This window comes from Pristiophorus japonicus, chromosome 9, assembly GCF_044704955.1.
Source record: "Pristiophorus japonicus isolate sPriJap1 chromosome 9, sPriJap1.hap1, whole genome shotgun sequence".
Classification (NCBI taxonomy): domain Eukaryota; kingdom Metazoa; phylum Chordata; class Chondrichthyes; family Pristiophoridae; genus Pristiophorus; species Pristiophorus japonicus.
The window spans coordinates 25,397,546-25,418,200 of NC_091985.1; the positions used below are offsets into that span (position 1 = coordinate 25,397,546).

The following is a 20,655-nucleotide window of genomic DNA, read 5'->3' on the forward strand; positions in this document are numbered from 1 at the left end:
AGCAGAGCTGGTCCGTTTATGCTGCAGCTGGGCCACATTCCCAAATCCATTCCCATCCCACCTGAACTCAAGGCTCCCTCCCACATTATTGCCAGATCCCAGTCATTCCACCAGCAAACCAAATCCCTATATTCTGCTCACACTGCTACGAAACCCTCCCAGGTTTCCCCCTCACAATACTGCCACGCCCCATAACATACTTAACAATGTTACCAAAGCCCAGCACTCCGTGTAATTGCTGCTAATTCCCACAATCTGTCCTCTCCTCTCTACTCCTAAATCACACCACCAGTCTGCTGTATTGCCTATCATCTTCTTCAGCATCCTTGACTTTTAAACAAAAAAGTAAAAGATAAAAATTTAATATACAGGTGATAATTTAAGGGCACCGTTTCTGTGGAACATCAAAAGATTTGCTGAATTTGATCACCAAAAGATGAAAGTTACCAGAATAACATGCAATAAAAAGGGATTTTGACTTATTCAGTCATTATAAACTAGTGGCCCTGATAATATATTGTGTATTACATAGCATAAAACCCCTATTGCTATAAAACAGTGGTTGTGAAATTGCCCTGAGTCCCGGTTGGAGGAGGTAACCTGCTTGGGGCGGTGCTTCCTGTGTCCGGTGCAGAAGTCCCACCCCAGCCGCGAAATTGGCCTTTCCGTCCCGTAGAGGAAGTGGAGCACAATCTTGCGCGCTCCTCTTCCTGTCGGGGCATGTCCAGCGGCGCTAACGGGGCACGATCGGCAGCGCGACGTGGATATTCCTTTGCTTAAAGGGGAGGGCCGCTGCGCACTCTGCAAGGCCTCTGATGGTCTCCACTAGCCCACCACGCAGCCTGGTACCGGGGCTGCAGCCCTGCACCCAAAGCGGAGTGCCAGGCTGCACAATGGCGGCCCGGGCCACAATAAGGTACAACTTTTGGAGCCAACCGGAGAGTCAGCAAAACCATCAAGATGGTGGTGGGGGCGCTGGCGACCTCCCCTTTAACTTCCGCCCCGCGAGCGGATGTCGGCCCGCTTCACGACCCGCGAGGCTAACACTGACACCCAGTTGCGCCAACCTTGGGGCCGAGGGGCAATATCCGCCGCGGGGTGGAAATGGGCCGGCGCAAGGCGCTAAGGGGTCGCTGCGCATGCCGATGACGTTATCGCTGCTTGTGCAGCGGACCGGGGTGCTATCCACCGGGCACGGTGTTGCCGTGACAGCGCCTCCACTAACTCCTGGGCAATTTCCCGGGAACCGGTAGCGCCCCCCCACCTCGGTCCCCCCGGCGAGAAGTGTTTCATTCCCTGTTAGCCCCACTGAAGACGCAAAAAGGGGCAATTTCGACCCCAGTATAGCCTTTGACACATTATGGCCAAAGCCGTGGGATATCCATGAGTAATATTGTAAAAACTTTACACCGTGCACACTTCCAGTCGATTATGCTTCGAATGTCTAATGCAAATTTATGTCATATTTGGCAATCGTATAAAGAAACAAAGGAATTCTCAGGAACATAGAAACATAGAAACATAGAAAATAGGTGCAGGAGTAGGCCATTCGGCCCTTCTAGCCTGCACCGCCATTCAATGAGTTCATGGCTGAACATTCAACATAAATACCAGAGCCAGAATATCTGCATGCTGACTTCTGTGTGAACTGACCCAGTGTTTATTTCACACCATGTATTTGTAACCTTAAAGGGACACACATATATAGTTCAGTAGAAATTAATAAAGGAAAGCACTTCATTTTATATTGCGCCTTATTACATCCTCAGGATGTCCCAAATTCTTTTACAAGAAGTGCAGTCACTTGTTATATAGGCTGACTTAGCTGCCAATTTCCACATAACAGGGTCCCACAAACAGCCACCGAAAACCTGGTGGAGGTATATAGCATGGGAAAGGAGAGTCACATGCTGGAGCTGCTGACTGAGGATACAGGCAGGACTCCTTACTCTTCTTCAAATAGTGCCATGAGAACTTTTATGTTCACCTGAGCAGATAGATGGCACCTCATTTTAATGCCTCATCAAAAAGACATCAACAATGTAGCATTATTTCTGCATTGAGTGAGCCAAGCTGATAATTGTATAATACGTTGGGGTAGGTTTTCCCTCTGCGAATTTTCAGGCAGCTGAAAAAGTCAAAGAACAGACCTCCTCCCCGCTCACCCGATAGTGCTGACGGGACGTCTGGGCCATTTTGAGGGCTGGGCCTCATTAACAAAGGGCTAGCCTGACTAGCCTGACTCCATATGGCAGCCTGCTAGCTCCGGGCCCCCACAATATCGGGCAGCCTGACTGGCCTCGGTGCCCTGTCAAAGCTAGGTTGTGGCGGGGGGGGGGGGAGGGTCCATTCTCAGGATGGGGGGTCTCGGTGTGGCAGAAGTCAAGATTATCATCGTGCTCCTCCTGATGCCATGAAAATAAAGAAGTCCTTGCCTTTGGACTCCTTTCCAGCTGAACCGCTAACTGATACTGGGTCGAGCGGCACGGAGCACACAGCTGAGATTTAAAATTGCATTGGGGACCTGGTGACATCATGGGACTCTGATGACTATTCCTAAATTAACAGTGCACTTGGTTCAGCTGACTATTCTGAGGACCCCAGCAAAATGGCAATGACCACCATAGCAATAGGGCAGAAAGCTCTTATCCTTTATTTTCAGGGGTTTATCGATGGTGTATCGCAAAATCTCCCCCATTGTGTTTTAGATTATCTAATGTTCCTGTCTTTATAAAATAGCTCATACTCAGACTTGTCCACCATGGAAGATTTGCTAACATACATTTACCAACAAACATTTGCTAACATCATCATCATCATCATAGGCAGTCCCTTGAGTCGAGGATAACTTGCTTCCACGCCAAAAAGATGTTTCAATGAAGGACCTAATATTCCAGGTCCCGAACTAAATCTTGAAGGGTGGAAGATACCTGTGCATGGATTTTTTTAACTTGTGGTGGCCGTTGCACACCAGCCACCACACGGGCTTGACAGAGCTAGGTCTTGGTCCAGTGGCAAGGGTTATCCAAGACGACTGGAGACCAGCTCTGCTGCATGGACCTATTGTGCACAAATATCGCAGTGTGGGCTGGTCCGTGCAGCCCCTGGGCCCTCGCCTCTTCTGGGCCCCGAACTCACAAACATTTGCCAACATACATTTGCTAACAAACATTTGCTAACAAACGTTATCAAGGTTTTATCAGAACATGTGTAGTTCTCTTTTATGAGTTCCTGAGATGTGGGCATCGCTGGCATTTATTGCCCATCCCAAATTGCCCTTGAGAAGGTGATGGTGAGCTGCCTTCTTGAACCGCTGCAGTCCTTGTGTGTGAAGGCACTCCCACAGTGCCATGGACTCCTCTTCGATTCCGAGGGACTGCCTATGATGATGATGATGATGACAGTGCTGTTAGGGAGGGATTTCCAGGATTTTGACTCAGCGACGATGAAGGAACGGCAATATATTTTCAAGTCAGGATGGTGCGTAACCTGGAGGGGAACTTGCAGATGATGGTGTTCCCATGTGCCTGCTGCCCTTGTCCTTCTAGGTGGTAGAGGTTGTGGGTTTGGGAGGTTCTGCTGAAGAAGCCTTGGCGAATTGCCACAGTGCATCTTGTAGATGGTACACACTGCAGCCACGGTGTGCCAGTGGGGCAGGAAGTGAATGTTTAAGGTGGTGGATGGGGTGCCAATCAAGTGGGCTGTTTTGTCCTGGATGGTGTCAAGTTTCTTGAGTGTTGTTGGAGCTGCACTCCAGGCAAGTGGAGAGTATTCCATCACACTCCTGATTTGTGCCTTGTAGATGGTGGAAAGGCTTTGGGGAGTCAGGAAGTGAGACACTTGCCGCAGAATACCCAGCCTCTGAACTGCTCTTGTAGCCACAGTATTTATGTGGCTGGTCCAGTTAAGTTTCTGGTCAGTGGTGACCCCCAGGATGTTGATGGAGGATTCGGCGATGGTAATGCCATTGAATATCAAGGGGAGGTGGTTAGACTCTCGCTTGCTGGAGATGATCATTGCTTGGTTTGTGTGGCGCGACTATTACTTACCACTTATCAGCCCAAGCCTGAATGTCATACAGGTCTTGCTGCATGCGGGCATGGACTGCTTCATTATTTGAGGAGTTGCGAAAGTATCTGAACACTGTGCAATCATCAGCGAACATCGCCACTTCCGACCATATGATGGAAGGAATGTCATGATGAAACAACTGAAGATGGTTGGGCCTAGGACACTGCCCTGAAGAATTCCTCCAGTGATGTCCTGGGGCTGAGATGATTGACCTTCAACATCTACAACCATCTTCCTTTGTGATATATATGACTCTAGCCAGCGGAGCATTCTCCCCTGATTCCCATTGACTTCAATTTTATTAGGGCTCCTTGATGGCACACTCAGTCAAATGCTGCCTTGATGTCAAGGTCAGTCACTCTCCCCTCACCTCCGGAATTCAGGGGGCCGAAATTGCCCCCACCCATAAGGCCTGCTAACGGCAATAATCAGCGGCCACGCTGTGCAGTGCAATGGTCGCCGATTTGTCGTGTGATGGCCGCAATTTTGGAAATTCTGCTCCTGCGGTACAAGAACATAAGAATTAGGAACAGGAGTAGGCCATCTAGCCCCTCGAGCCTGCTCCGCCATTCAACAAGATCATGGCTGATCTGGTCGTGGACTCAGCTCCACTTACCCGCCCGCTCCCTGTAACCCTTAATTCCCTTATTGGTTAAAAATCTATCTATCTGTGACTTGAATACATTCAATGAGCTAGCCTCAACTGCTTCCTTGGGCAGAGAATTCCACAGATTCACAACCCTCTGGGAGAAGAAATTCCTTCTCAACTCGGTTTTAAATTGGCTCCCCTGTATTTTGAGGCTGTGCCCCCTAGTTCTAGTCTCCCCAACCAGTGGAAACAACCTCTCTGCCTCTATCTTGTCTATCCCTTTCATTATTTTAAATGTTTCTATAAGATCACCCCTCATCCTTCTGAAATCCAACGAGTAAAGACCCAATCTACTCAATCTATCATCATAAGGTAACCCCCTCATCTTCGGAATCAGCCTCGTGAATCATCTCTGTACCCCCTCCAAAGCTAGTATATCCTTCCTTAAGTAAGGTGACCAAAACTGCACGCAGTACTCCAGGTGCGACCTCAACAATACCGTATACAGTTGCAGTGCGATCTCCCTGCTTTTGTACTCCATCCCTCTCGCAATGAAGGCCAACATTCCATTCGCCTTCCTGATTACCTGCTGCACCTGCAAACTAACATTTTGAGATTCATGCAAAAGGACCCCCCAGGTCCCTCTGCACCGCAGCATGTTGTAATTTCTCCCCATTCAAATAATATTCCCTTTTATTTATTTTTTCCCAAGGTGGATGACCTCACACTTTCCGACATTGTATTCCATCTGCCAAACCTTAGCCCATTCGCTTAACCTATCTAAATCTCTTTGCAGCCTTTCTGTGTCCTCTACACAACCCGCTTTCCCACTAATCTTTGTGTCATCTGCAAATTTTGTTATACTACACTCTGTCCCCTCTTCCAGGTCATCTATGTATATTGTAAACAGTTGTGGTCCCAGCACCGATCCCTGTGGCACACCACTAACCACCGATTTCCAACCCGAAAAGGACCCATTTATCCCGACTCTCTGCTTTCTGTTCGCCAGCCAATTCTATCCATGCTAATACATTTCCTCTGATTCCGCGTACCCTTATCTTCTGCAGTAACCTTTTGTGTGGCACCTTATCGAATGCCTTTTGAAAATCTAAATACACCACATCCATCGGTACACTTCTATCCACCATGCTCGTTAATTCCAGTAAATTAGTTAAACATGATTTCCCCTTCATGAATTCATGCTGCGTCTGCTTGATTGCACTATTCCTATCTAGATGTCCCGCTATTTCTTCCATAATGATAGTTTCAAGCATTTTCCCCAATATAGATGTTAAAACTAACCGGCCTATAGTTACCTGCCTTTTGTCTGCCCCCTTTTTTAAACAGAGGCGTTACATTAGCTGTTTTCCAATCTGCTGGTACCTCTCCAGAGTCCAGAGACTTTTGGTAGATTATAACGAATGCATCTGCTATAACCTCCGCCATCTCTTTTAATACCCTGGGATGCATTTCATCAGGACCAGGGGACTTGTCTACCTTGAGTCCCATTAGCCTGTCCAGCACTACCCCCCCCAGTGATAGTGATTGTCTCAAGTTCCTCCCTTCCCACATTCCTGTGACCAGCAATTTTTGGCATGGTTTTTGTGTCTTCCACTGTGAAGACCGAAGCAAAATAATTGTTTAAGGTCTCAGCCATCTCCACATTTCCCATTATTAAATCCCCCTTCTCATCTTCTAAGGGACCAACATTTACTTTAGTCACTCTTTTCCGTTTTATATATCTGTAAAAGCTTTTACTATCCGTTTTTATGTTTTGTGCAAGTTTACCTTTATTGCTTTCTTAGTCGTTCTTTGCTGTCGTTTAAAATTTTCCCAATCTTCTATTTTCCCACTAATCTTGGCCACCTTATACGCATTGGTTTTTAATTTGATACTCTCCTTTATTTCCTTGGTTATCCACGGCTGGTTATCCCTTCTCTTACCGCCCTTCTTTTTCACTGGAATATATTTTTGTTGAGCACTATGAAAGAGCTCCTTAAAAGTCCTCCACTGTTCCTCAATTGTGCCACCGTTTAGTCTGTGTTTCCAGTCTACTTTAGCCAACTCTGCCCTCATCCCACTGTAGTCCCCTTTGTTTAAGAATAGTACGCTCATTTGAGACACTACTTCCTCATCCTCAATCTGTATTACAAATTCAACCATACTGTGATCACTCATTCCGAGAGGATCTTTTACTAGGAGATCGTTTATTATTCTTGCCTCATTACACAGGACCAGATCTGAGATAGCTTGCTCCCTTGTAGGTTCTGTAACATACTGTTCTAAGAAACAATCCCGTATGCATTCTATGAATTCCTCCTCCAGGCTACCCCGTGCGATTTGATTTGACCAATCGATATGTAGGCTAAAATCCCCCATGATTACTGCCGTTCCTTTTTCACATGCCTCCATTATTCCCTTGATTATTGCCCTCCCTACCGTGAAGTTATTATTTGGGGGCCGATAAACTACACCTACCAGTGACTTTTGTCCCTTACTATCTCTAATCTCCACCCACAATGATTCAACATTTTGTTCATTAGAGCCAATATCGTCTCTCACAAGTGCCCTGATATCATCCTTTATTAACAGAGCTATCCCACCTCCTTTCCCTTCTTGTCTATCTTTCCGAATCGTCAGATACCCCTGTATGTTTAATTCCCAGTCTTGGCCACCCTGCAACCACGTTTCTGTAATAGCCACCAAATCATACCCACTTGTAATGATTTGTGCCGTCAACTCATTTACTTTATTTCGAATGCTGTGTGCGTTTAGGTAGAGTGTTTTCATACTAGTTTTTAAACCATGATTTTTAGTTTTGACCCCTCCTGCAGCCCCTTTATATTCAGTGGCCCTTTGTGTTTTTTGCCTTGGGTTTCTCTGCCCTCCACTTTTACTCATCTCCTTTCTGTCTTTTGCTTTTGTCTCCTTTTTGTTTCCCTCTGTCTCCCTGCATTGGTTCCCATCCCCCTGCCATATTAGTTTAACTCCTCCCCAACAGCACTAGCAAACACTCCCCCTAGGACATTGGTTCCTGTCCTGCCCAGGTGCAGACCGTCCGATTTGTACTGGTCCCACCTCCCCCAGAACCGGTTCCAATGCCCCAGGAATTTGAATCCCTCCCTGCTGCACCACTGCTCAAGCCACGTATTCATCTGCGCTATCCTGCGATTCCTACTGTGACTAGCACGTGGCACTGGTAGCAATCCTGAGATTACTACTTTTGAGGTCCTACTTTTTAATTTAGCTCCTAGCTCCTTAAATTCGTCTTGTAGGACCTCATCCCTATATCGTTGGTACCAATGTGCACCACGACAACTGGCTGTTCACCCTCCCTTTTCAGAATGTCCTGCACCCGCTTCGAGACATCCTTGACCCTTGCACCAGGGAGGCAACATACCATCCTGGAGTCTCGGTTGCGGCCGCAGAAACGCCTATCTATTCCCCTTACAATCGAATCCCCTATCACTATCGCTCTCCCAATCTTTTTCCTGCCCTCCTGTGCAGCAGAGCCAGCCACGGTGCCATGAACGTGGCTGCTGCTGCCCTCCCCTGATGAGTCATCCCCCTCAACAGCACTCAAAACGGTGTATCTGTTTTGCAGGGGGATGACCGCAGGGGACCCCTGCACTACCTTCCTTCACTGCTCTTCCTGCTGGTCTTCCATTCCCTAGCTGGCTGTGGACCCTTCACCTGTGGTAAGACCAGCTCGCTACATGTGCTACTCACGTCATTCTCAGCATCATGGATGCTCCAGAGTGAATCCATCCTCAGCTCCAATTCCGCAACGCGGACCGTCAGGAGCTGGAGGTAGACACACTTCCCGCACACGTAGTCGTCAGGGACACCTGACGGTAACCCACTCCCCCCCGCCACCCTCCACTGCTGCCAATGCATCCTTAGTGCGTCATAAGAGCGTGTACCTCCGATGTTCCCCCCCCCCCCCGCCATGGCGAAATTCCGCCGAAGAAATCTTGCTCCCGCAGCGCAGTGCCAAAAGCTGCTTCTGTCGGCGCAGTGAGGTTCTAGTCCTCTAAAATGGCGATGCGGCTCTCATTAAAGGGGTGGTCGCTACGGCCATGTTTTTCTTTGTCAGCTGACTGCCATGTCAGGCCAACAATTCTGCCCTCTGGTTCGGCTGGGCCGCCAACAGGATGCCAGGCCGCTGGCCCAGTCTAACCCTCCCTGGTGGCCCAGTGAACCGAACTTAAACAATCGCGTGGGCTCTCCCCTTTAAGTGAAGGGGAGAGCCGTGGTGATGCTGCACTGTGGTGACCTCACCAGCGCTACGCTGATGACTGACAGCGACGGTCACTCCTCCCGCCCATATAAAGTATGAACTTCCGCTCACCACCGCGTATCCACACCTATTATGACTGATTGCTGGTTCGCAGAAAAAAAATGCCAAAAAACGGAATTTTGCTCAAGAGGCCACCGCATCCACCGCGCCGGTAAAATCAACAGAAACAGGGTAGGGGCACCCGTTTCCAGCCGTGGGAAATTTTGGCCCCCAGCCCTTTTGTCCATGTTTGAACCAATGCTACAATGAGGTTTGGAGCTGAGTGGTCCTGGTGGAACCCAAACTGAGCATCGGTGAGCAGGTTATTAGTGAGTAAGTGTCGCTTGATAGCACCGTCGACAACACCTTCCATTATTTTGCTGATGATTGAGAGTAGACTGATGGGGCGGTAATTGACTGGATTGGTTTTGTCCTGCTTTTTGTGGACAGGATATACCTGGGCTGTTTTCCACATTGTTGGGTAATTGCCAGTGTTGTTGCTGTACTGGAACAGCTTGGCTGGAGGGATGGCAAGTCTTCAGCATGGTAGCCAGGATTTTTTCAGGGAGATAGCCTTAGCTGTATCCATTGCGCTCAGTCATTTCTTGATATCACATGGAGTGAATCAAATTGGCTGAAGACTGGCTTCTGTGATGGTGGAGACCTCAGGAGGAGGCCAATATGGATCAACCACGTGGCACTTCTGGCTGAAGGTGGTTGCAAACGCTTCAGCCTTGTCCTTTACACTTGTGTGCTGGACTCCACCTTCAATGAGGATGGGGATATTCATGGAGCCTCCTCCCGTTAGTTGTTTAATTGCCCACCACCATTCACGACTGGATGTGGCGGGACTGCAGAGCTTTGATCTGATCCGTTGATTGTGGGATCACTTAGCTCTGTCTATAGCATGCTGCTTCCGCTACTTAGCATATATGTAGTTCTGTGTTGCAGCTTCCCTGGTTGGCACCTCTTTTTTAGGTACACCGGGCACAGGAAGTCCCTCCCCGACTGGGTTGCCGCCCCCAAATGGGGCGCTGGGGAATTTCTCCTCCTGTCTCTTGATTTATGATATGGTGGGTTGGTATTACTGTGAATAGCACTTGACTGTCTGACTATTAGGATTAAAACAATTACACTGCAGTGGCATATCTTAGGTTAATATACAAATCGGTGCACTTACGATGTGTAGATTCCTTCTATTCTGTTTTAAATACTGTACTAAGTAAATTATACAATCCTCTTTACAATTAAACAATTAGACATTCATAATTGCATCTCTTGTTTTTATAAAGAGCGCTCTTCTCCCTTCCTTCATTAATTCTGGCACTTGTCATTTAGAAATACAGCAAAGCTAATTTATCAAGTACGTTCATGCTATTCCACCAATTATCGGAGAAATGATCTGCATCTTGGTTCAGTACCCAGATTCTAATCAGCGCTTGACGATCCTGAATTGACATGTTCAATTGAAACTGAATGAGATCTGATTAGATTGTGGCTTGCATTCTTCTCGACTTCCCTGTTACAAGAATATTTATTTTATAGAGCGTAATTACTTGAAGTTGTTTGGTGGATAGCATTTTTATTTTTTTGGAATTAGGACAAGCAATTCAGACTTCAAAATTTCAAACACAGCAGCAGCTTCTTCTGGTCTTATTTTGACTGATGCTTGTCACACAATCTGTATTTAAGAGTTGCTTTCCCTTGTAGGGATTCAGTAGTTGTGCAGCCATTAATTTTTATCACTGTCACTTGTACATCAGCCTTCAGATGTATACCTTTTGTTTATACAAATTCACTACTGCATAATGGGGTGAATGGAGCAAATTCAGCCAATTTAATGGTAATTCTGCTCGTGTTTTGTAGTATTGTTTGTTTGTTTTCCCCTATCCACAATGTTCTCTTTCACATGCCCCCCCACACACCCCAATACCACAAAAAAAGCCTCCCCCATCCCAATTTTAAAAAGACTGTCTCCAACAGGGGGAATCGTAAGAACTATGGGGGAGAAATTCACCTGGTTTGCGCCTTGTTAGCGCCTGCGGGGGGGGGGGGGGTGGGCGGTAACGGGGCACTAAGCAGTTACTGACCGGGCGCGGTAAATTCACCGACGCTCGCAAACTTCCCTGGCGGTTTTGCGCTGGCGCTAACACTTACCGCTTCGTTCTCTTGCGCCCTGTAGATCGTGACGTCATCCGGAGCGCAGTGCCTAGTTAGCACCCCGGAAATGATATTCGCTCCCGTCCCCTGCAGCATCGTCGGGTGTCAACAATGGCAGTTATAGGAGGCGTTGTCACTTCGGCTGGCCGCTTAGGGAGTGATATTTAAAGGCAGTGGTGGTCAGGTAGGGCAACATTTATTTCTCTCCCCATTCTGGTGCCTCCTGATTTCTTGTGACCCTGCGATTCCTCAGCCCTGCACTCTTTTGGAGTGCTTGGGGCTGTTATGCAGTGTCAGCTGTGGCTCAATGGGTAGTACACTCGCCTCTGAGTCAGAAGGTTGTGGGTTCAAGTCCCACTCCAGGAACTTGAGCACATAAATCTAGGCTGACACTCCAGTGCAGTGCTGAGGGAATGCTGCACTGTCGGAGGTGCCATCTTTCAGATGAGATGTTAAACTGTGAACCCATCTGCCCTCTCAGGTTGATGTAAAAGATCCCATTGCACTATTTCGACATAGAGTAGGGGAGTTATCCCCGGTGTCCTGGCCAATATATATCCCTCAGTCAGCATCACTAAAACAGATTATCTGGTCATTATCACATTGTTGTTTGTGGGAGTTTGCTGTGCATCAGTTGATGCATTTCCCACATTACAACAGTGACTACACTCCAAAAGTACTTCATTGGCTGTAAAGCGCTTTGAGATGTTCGGTGGTCATGAAAGGTGCTATATAAATGCAAGTATTTATTTTTATGCACATAGTGCAGGTCACGTGACCCAACATGAAGAGTGATTGAACCCATCATTGGCCCTTCCCATTGAGTGAGTGAAGGAGTCTCTAAAGACAGCAGCATTGCACTGAACATTGTTCAGCGCTCTGCACCACTGCCCCTCTCACACACTTTCGCGCTCTAAGGGAAGCGGAGTGCTAAAACTGAAGTTCCCGGGAGCAGTAAATGGTTTTCGCCTGGTGATAAATTTGCATCCTTCAAAAGTTAACATCCCAAACGGGACGCGATAGAATTTCTAGCCCTATACCCTTTAAGTTGTTTCTGACAGTGCTAATATTAGGGCATTCCTCTTGTAATTCTCTTTGGAACAGGATCAGATTTGACTATGAAGTCTCCTATAGTGCAATAGCTTGCCAACCTTTACTGCCGAGGCTCACGTATGAAGAATGGCCATTTGAGTGAGGTATCGGAGTTCTTCTTCTTCGGCAGTCCCTCGGGGTCTGTGGTGGTGAGTAACATGCTACGGGATGGAGTCCAGTATACTCACATCAAAGGCAGAATCTCGGTTAAAGAGATCTTCGAAATGCTCCTTCCAGCGGGCACTGACTGCCTCTCTGTCCTTGATGAGTACTTCTCCGTTCTTGGCCTGCAGTGGGGTAGGACCTTGGGTGCTTGGGCTGAAGGTAGTCTTGACTGCGTTGAAGAATCCACCCCCGTCATGGTTGTCGGCTAGTTGCTGGATTTCCTCCGCTTTCTCACCCACCATCTGTTCTTTACATTGCGAGTTTTTTGTTGGACCTCAGCCTTCAGACGTCTGTAGAGCTGTTTTTTTGCTCTCGAGTTGTCTTGCCGTTTCCCCTTCAAGAATGCCTGCGGCTTATTAGCTCCTGGATCTCCTGGTCATTCTTGTTGAGCCAGTCCTGGTGTTTCCTGGTCGAGTGACCGAGCGTCTCTTCAAAGGTGCCAATTTTGGGGGCCTTGAGGGCAGACCAGGCACTGTGGACACTCTGCATCTCTGGATCACTGAGAGTTGTCAGGTTGGTAGTGAGGCACTGGCTGAATAGCACTTTCTTAGCAGGGTTTTTGAGTGCCCCAACGTTGATTTTCCGACTGCATTGTTTCTGTTACCGCCGCAGCTTTGGGGCTACATCAGAGTATCAGAGTACGCCCAGAGTGGGAATAGCTCTTTCTCATGGGCAAAGGTCCACACATATCCCTCAATAATATATTCAAAAAAGCAAGCTTTCTGGACGCACAATTACTTTGCCTATTTGCAGTGGGGAGCTTTGTGCATTAATGTGTTAAGTTGTGATATGCATAAATCACAATTGAGCAGCAAATTAAAAACCGAGCCTCTGAATTAATTACTTGCGCATTTCTTTTAATGCAATTTAAGATTTAAATTTTAAAATGTAATTTACTGCTAAAGCAATTTGAGCAGAAATATCAGCAAACATATCAGTAGGAATCCAAACAGGCGGAGAGACTTTTAATTTGTTTAAGCAAATACAAGGAGACAGTAACTGTTCACATGTGTAGGATACATTAACTTGAAAGTTGACAGATCTCCACAGTGCAGCAAATACTGCTTACAAAAGCCTGCTTTATGTTAAAATTGCCTGACAGAAGGATAATATCCAGAGCAGTGAAAGGACATGTGCATATGCTGAATATATTATGACTGTCGCAGATAAAAGTGCTCACACAAGTTACTGATATCACTGTAAGTTTTATTCCATGCAGACTAGGTGCAGCAAAATCATGACCAGGAATACTTGATGTGATGTACCTACCTCGTTTCCTATTCAGGTGGATACAAAAGATCCCATGGGACTATTTGAAAAAGAGCATGAGCTAGAACCTCCACTTTTGTGGTTTTGGGCGATATTTCTGGCGTGGGCGGTAAAAAAGGGTTTTCAGATCACCAGCTTCTTGCCCATTCTCAAACCACCTAGTCACTTTTGAAAATGGGCATTATAAAATGGGCGGTAGTGTTAAAATTTTTTGACCTTCTGCCGTAAAGTGTCGCTGTCCTTAGCAACGGTATGGCAACGCTCGATTCCCGCGATTCTGGAGGTCAAGGGTCACCATGACATGCACAGAAGAGGACTCAGAGAGAGAGGGAGCTCAGAGGGACTGAAGGCGTGGCTGGATGTGGTGTGGCTGCTTTGGGAGGAAGGAGGGAGACTTTAGAGCTTCACAGCAAGTAGGCAAACAAAAAGTAGGTGTTACCAGCCACATATTTGACCGAATTTGGCCGATAATGGAGAGAGGAAGAGGCATCACAGCACGCTCTGGAGACTGATGCTGGAGAGAGCAGTGAGGTGGGAGAGAAGCACATTGGTGGCCGCAAAAGAGCCAGGAGGTTCTCGGACGAGGCAAATGCCTCCCTCCTGCAGGAGGTCGAGTTACGCTGGGGTGATTTGACACAGGGAGGGCGTGGGAAACCCACCCCAAAGGCCTACCAGAGGATATGGACCGAGATAGCAGAGGTGGTCTTATCGGCGACCAACGAGGTTCGTGAGGACAACCAATGCTGCAAACAATGGAATGACCTTGTGGGATCCGCAAGAGTAAGTATTACATTGATTTACATGTACTTATATATTTATATAATTTGATTTCTAAGTCATGAGTGACTATCAGTAGATGTGAGGTCTTGCACATTTACCAGGAATGTTTTACTCAAAGCCTGCGGTCACAAGTGTACGTCTTTAGGTAAAGAATGATAATTATAATAATCATGATTACATCTGTCGGTTATGTGTTGTATCAGTGTCTGTGACAGTACCTAGCAATGATATCACACAATGATCTCATGCCATGTCGTCCTGTCACCTTTTACAGAAGAAGCTATCGACGAGGTCCGTGCAGAGGCGAACGGGTGGGAGACACCAGTCCCCAGCGACATCACAGAGATGGAGGAGCGAGTGCTCGCACTCGTGGGGAAGCAAACCCGGACAGCCACAGACGCATCTGCAGACCCTGAAGTATGCCACGTGAGTAAAGCTTACATCATTGCGTCATGTAAAGTCTATAGATGCCACACCCGCTCATATCCGAACAATCATATATGATAGATGATTTCTAAACGTGTCATAGAAATAATGTTGGCCGACTGAAAATCATTGCAATGCACAATGTGTTGATGGTCATGAAATGTGATGTCTGTGATGATTTTGATTGTGGTGGTGCTTTTGTCGTGCATATACTGTGTGTAACGCTAGACTCACCTTGTCACCCTAGCACCCACTTCTCCTCTAATAACTTCATTTGTGTTTTGCAGCTCAGCCAGCAGCGCAGCCCCAGGCAAGACCACAGAGGCCAGAAGGTGAGGGCGCGGGGCAGGAGTCGGCGGACGATCCTACTACATCTGGTGCAGAGGAGCTCCGATTCTCTCCCGTCAATCCGCTGGGTCTGTTTTCCACGGATGAGAGCGCGGACTTCGAAGAACCTGCATCGCCACGCTTCAGAAGCCATTCCACCCCAAGGTCATCTAGTGGTCCTCCGGTCATTCCTGCCTCCACTCTGGAGATACCGGCCCCAAGCACCTCTCCACAGGGCACCCCATTTGTCCCCAGGACGGCACCGACCCCGCGGAGGCCTCGTGGACGTGGCAGGTCTGTTCCACGAGCACGACATGACAGCGGAGAGATGGTACAGTTGTCCAGGAGGACTGTAGACATTGGTGACCAGCTCATCAAAGCATTGGGGGGCATATCCCGACAGCTGGCCACCATGACCGAGTACATCCACCATGGCAGAGTCCCTGAATGCGATAGCCAGGAACACTGCTGCCACAGGCCTCCCAGTGGTCCCCGAGCGCGACACTCCACCCGTACCCGTGCAGCGACCGCATCTGCCTTCATCCCCCCCCAATGAGGCACCGCCTGAGGAGCTCCTCGGCCAAGCGCAATGGAGCGAGGAGGGGAAGGGGTAGAGGTGGGGAGAAGGAGAAAGGGGGAAGGAAAGTGAGGTGCATGTGCTCAGGTGATGGCTGTGTTATATCTCCATCTGGGTGTATGCAATTTGTTGCAATATGTGGGGGCTGGGGACCACGCTCCTGCTTTGCCTTTGTATTCTGTGTTGCTGAACATATTGAACATGTGATTTATGTCAATGGTGGAAAAAATGGGGTGTGGGCGGGGGTTGGGTGTTATTGGCTGTTATACTTATGAGTCAACAAGCTCCCCGCTGGAGTGGAACTAAACTACAGAACCAGTGGGAACCTGTTCAATCTTCGCCATCTCCAGGCCAGATCCAAGACCACCCCAACCTCTGTCATCGTGCTACAGTACGCCGACGATGCCTGCGTCTGTGCACATACAGAGGCTGAACTCCAGGACATAGTCGACATATTTACTGAGGCGTATGAAAACATGGGCCTTACGCTAAACATCCATAAGACAAAGGTCCTCCACCAGCCTGTCCTCACCGCACAGCACTGCCCCCCAGTCATCAAGATCCACGGCGCGGCCCTGGACACCGTGGACCACTTCCCATATCTCGGGAGCCTCCTATCAACAAGAGCAGACATTGACGACGAGATCCAACACCGCCTCTAGTGCTCCAGTGCAGCCTTTGGCCGCCTGAGGAAAAGAGTGTTTGAAGACCGGGCCCTCAAAACTGCCACCGAGCTCATGGTCTACAGGGCTGTAATAATACCTGCCCTCCTGTATGGCTCAGAGACATGGACCATGTACAGTAGACACTATTGCTGGAGAAATATCACCAACGATGTATCCACAAGATCCTACAAATGTCCTGGGAGGACGGGCGCACCAACATCAGCGTCCTCATTCAGGCCAACATCCCCAGCATTGAAGCACTGACCACACTCGATCAGCTCCGCTGGGCAAGCCACATAGTTCACATGCCAGACACGAGACTCCCAAAGCAAGTGCTCTACTCGGAGCTCCTTCATGGCAAATGAGCCAAAGGTGGGCAGTGGAAACGATACAAGGACACCCTCAAAGCCCCCCTGATAAAGTGCAACATCCCCACTGACACCTGGGAGTCCATGTTTCAAGACCACCCTAAATAGAGGAAGTGCATCCGGGAGGGTGCTGAGCACCTCGAGTCTCAATGCCGAGATCATGTAAAAATCAAGAGCAGGCAGCAGAAAGAGCGTGCGACAAACCAGTACCACCCATCCCTTCCCTCAACGACTATCTGACCCACCTGTGACAGAGTGTGTGGCTCTCGTATTGGACTGTGCAGCCACCAAAGAACTCACTTCAGGAGTGGAAGCAAGTCTTCCTTTATTCCGAGGGACTGCCTGTGATGATGATGATGATGATGATGATGATGATGACTTATGATTTCAAACTAATGTTTGGTGTTAAATTTTTGTTATTGAACATAACCTTGTTGCGCATTGTCTCAGATAGCTGGACTGTTACACACTGGTGATTCTTTACCATGAAAGGGTTAAATACAACTTAACATCAATCAATGTAAACTTTAACTTGCACCAAGCTGATGGGCACCATTGATGTCTGAGCTGCACACATACAGCAGTGTGTCAACGTTGTCACTCACATCAGTGCTCTTTCAGGCAAATCTTTCAGGTATCAGCTCCTCACGTAAGAGTGGGATTTAACAAATGCCAGCCACACCGCTGACGTTTGTTCCAGTTAGTTCCACTTTTTATGGGCGGTTTTTTGAGCGAGCGATATTGTGAGCAATATGTGTGCGAGGTGGTGAAATTGACGATGGCCGATTTCCATGGCTGGTGGTTTGGGTAAATATGCTCTTTACGACAAAAAACAGCGGGCGTGCGTTAGTATTGAACCTCGGCGTTAAGCACATGGGGAAAGTAACGCTCGCCGATAAGTTTCCTAAAAATGCCCGTCAGTTTCCATTTTGTGCCAAAATGGGTGATATATGGGCGTTATACGTCATTTCAGTGTAAAGTGGGCGTTAAGCATGCAAGAAAATTGTGGAGGTTCTAGCCCCAAGGTTGTTCTCTTGGTGTCCTGGTCGACATATATCCCTCCACCAACACCACCAACAACAGATTAAATGATCACTTACAACACTGTTTGTGGAACCTTGCTGTGAGCAAATTGTTTGCCTACACAATAACCATGACTACAATTCAAAAGTAATTAGTTAGCTGTGAAATATTGTGTGATAACCTGAGAATTCACGTAAATGCAGGCTATTTTTCGTCAGTGCAGTAAAGATTCATCAGTATATCTGTTCCTTAAAAATGCTTTAGTACCTGTGCAAATTGGATTTTATTTGTGTTTGGTCCCTTTATTATTAAAGAGTTTGTGGTAACGTTTGCAAAAAGCCTAAAATATTAATATCTGCTTTCATTACATACAGGCGTGTTTATTACAAAGAGTAAGAGACTGTCACAGCAGTTCCTATCAGGGGGCACATGTCACAGCTTCAGTACAACTTCAGTCAAAACAGGCATAAATATTTGTTATTGTGAGAGGTTTGTAATAATGGTGTTGCAGTAAGGTTTGTCTGTATTCGGACTCGGCCTTCTTTCCCACTTCATGTTTGGTTCCACAATTTGGAGTGGGTGTTTTTATATTTCTGCTCTAGGATACAATGCACAGCTGCCAGCGTGCTTTTATATTTTGTACTGATGATGGCCGTGAAGTTGCTTCTTCAAGCTTCACATTGAGAATTTAAATTGGCTTGTGTAGGCCATTCCCATGAATGTTGTAATTTTTTTTTCAATTCTGTTTCTTGAGGAGAATGAGAAGTGATTGTGTTATTCTTTCATCCCAAAGGGGAGCCATTTACACAAGAGGAGATGGAAGAAATGTTGTCGGCTGCTGTGGATCCAGATAAAAATATTATCCTGTATAAAGATTTTGCAGCAATGATGACTGTGGAAGAAAACTGAACATTTTAGCATTTTTCAAGAACTGTCAATCTTGCATGGAAAAATTCTTCGGAACAATGCAAATGGCGAACCTACTCATAATTGGCAAAGATTTCAAATAAATGTATACGCTCGATTTATTTTTACATTGCAATTGTACTTTTATGAAAAGAAACCCTGGTGCAAAACCTAGCACATAATGGGATCGAAATTGCCCCTTTCCAAAAGAGCCGTGACTGCCTCAAAGAGACGGCCACGGGTCGGAAAGGAATCACCGTTCGGTCGGCATGGAGAGGCCGTCATTTTGTAAATTGCCCTCCTTTATTTTTGGAGTGGTGTGCGGGACCGACCACTCCGCCCGTTTTCCCGCTGCGTCATGCACGCGCCGACCCTTTGCCGACATGCGGCAACCCCCTTTCGGGGATTGCCCCGCAGGGAATTGCCCCGCGGAAGCATCGCCATCGCCATCGGAAAGGTATCACCGACAGCTTTTCCCGGTGGGAACCTTCTTCTGGCTGGGCGGGGCGGGCTGCCCTTAAAGGGGAGGGCACACTGCCGCGGCCACCATTTTATTTTAATTGTCTGCCGACTGCCAGCTCAACCCGACAATGGTGGCCACAGGTTCAACCGGGCCGCCAACAGGCAGCCCGGCACCCCATTTTGGGTGCCAGGCCGCTGGCCTGGCCGAAATCCTCCCTGGTGGCCCAGAGTTTGCCACTAAAGTGGCTGCAGAGTTCACAGCGGCCCTCCCCTTTAACTGAAGGGGAAGGACGTTGTGACTCGTTCAGCACAATGACCCGCTGATGACACCACGTCTGCTCCAAAGCAAAAAAAAAATTCAAAGAGCTGAATTTCTCCGGATTATTAAAAATCGGTAGGTGTGCCCCGTTTCGAGTGGAGGGCAATTTCGGCCCCAATATATCTGAAATATTTGAAATAGGTGTTTCATTGGTGAAATTTGTTCTCCACATTTATTATATCAGAATTATTACATTTCATTGGTGCATGCATATATTTGTTTTTCATGGTGTTTGGATAAAGTTGTGGGCCACAACCTTCAGGTTGGAACTTTACATCTCAGTATTTCCACCCTGATGCTGCACTTGGGGAGCAGCCCCTTGCACCCAGCACATGTCCAGCACAGAATCAGGCAGCTAGGTCTGAACACAGTGATTTGACAAAAGAAGACTTTTAAAGATTTATTGAGACCAGGCACCTGGTTTCATTATAGCCCCGAAAATGTATTTAAATACGTATTAATAGGACCCATCACAAATTCCTCTGTGTTTCCTCACTGGTCCACTATTCGTCTCTATCGATTGGGTGCTCGGTGGCTGCCATCCTTTTCCCTGCAGAACATCTATTCTTCAAGCTGGGTCTGACCAGTATTTTAGGAGCTTGCTTTCTGCTGCTTTTTTTTTGACATGCCATATTGTTGTTTCTGCATTATTAGCTACACAATAGTTTCTGCCACCCCTCCCCCAGCAATTTGCTACTGATTTTTTGCAGTGCAAAGCTCATTTTGCATTGACCTGCAGCCATTACATTCCTGCTGCCCACCTCAGCTCCGATCACACAGCTCAGCATGGGCATCCATTGGCCTGCTGGTGCCTGTCTCGGATTTGGAATGGGAAGAGGCGTTCAGACAGAGCACACAAAGGTACACTTGTACTTCATCGACCTGATTCCCATCCACAATCAGTCCAGAAACTGCATTCTCTGACCCAGGCACTGCATTCACAATCTTTGTTTCACCAGGGAGTCTGTGACAATTTCTGCCATCTACTAGAGTCAAACAAACAGATAAGTGATGATCCCTACTGTTTACCCTTATCAAAGTCTTGAACATTTCCCCCACAATGGTAGTAAAGTTCAAAGGTCTGTAGTTTGAAACTTCATTCCTTGCCCCCCTTTTTCTTTTAAAGATGGTGGTCACATTTTCTACTTTCTCGTCCATTGGGCTGTTACCTAATTAC

At 47.4% G+C, this 20,655-nt stretch overlaps 1 protein-coding gene across 3 annotated transcripts in view; it reads left to right on the top strand.

The window, feature by feature from the left end:
- The window catches only part of efcab2 (EF-hand calcium binding domain 2), a 74,233-nt gene extending 55,414 nt beyond the window's left edge, over window positions 1-18,819 (top strand). The window contains exons 7-9 of one of the 3 annotated variants that reach the window (XR_011594986.1): window positions 11,122-11,283; window positions 12,204-12,340; window positions 18,585-18,664. Coding sequence is in view for 1 of the 3 variants with exons in the window: in XM_070889199.1 (XP_070745300.1) it covers window positions 18,585-18,700 (116 nt within the window). In the remaining 2 variants the exon portion in view is untranslated. Of the gene's footprint in view, window positions 1-11,121; window positions 12,341-18,584 lie in introns of all 3 variants that reach the window. The other 2 variants (XR_011594985.1, XM_070889199.1) reach the window with 2 other exon arrangements.
- Window positions 18,820-20,655: the final 1,836 nt, after the last annotated feature.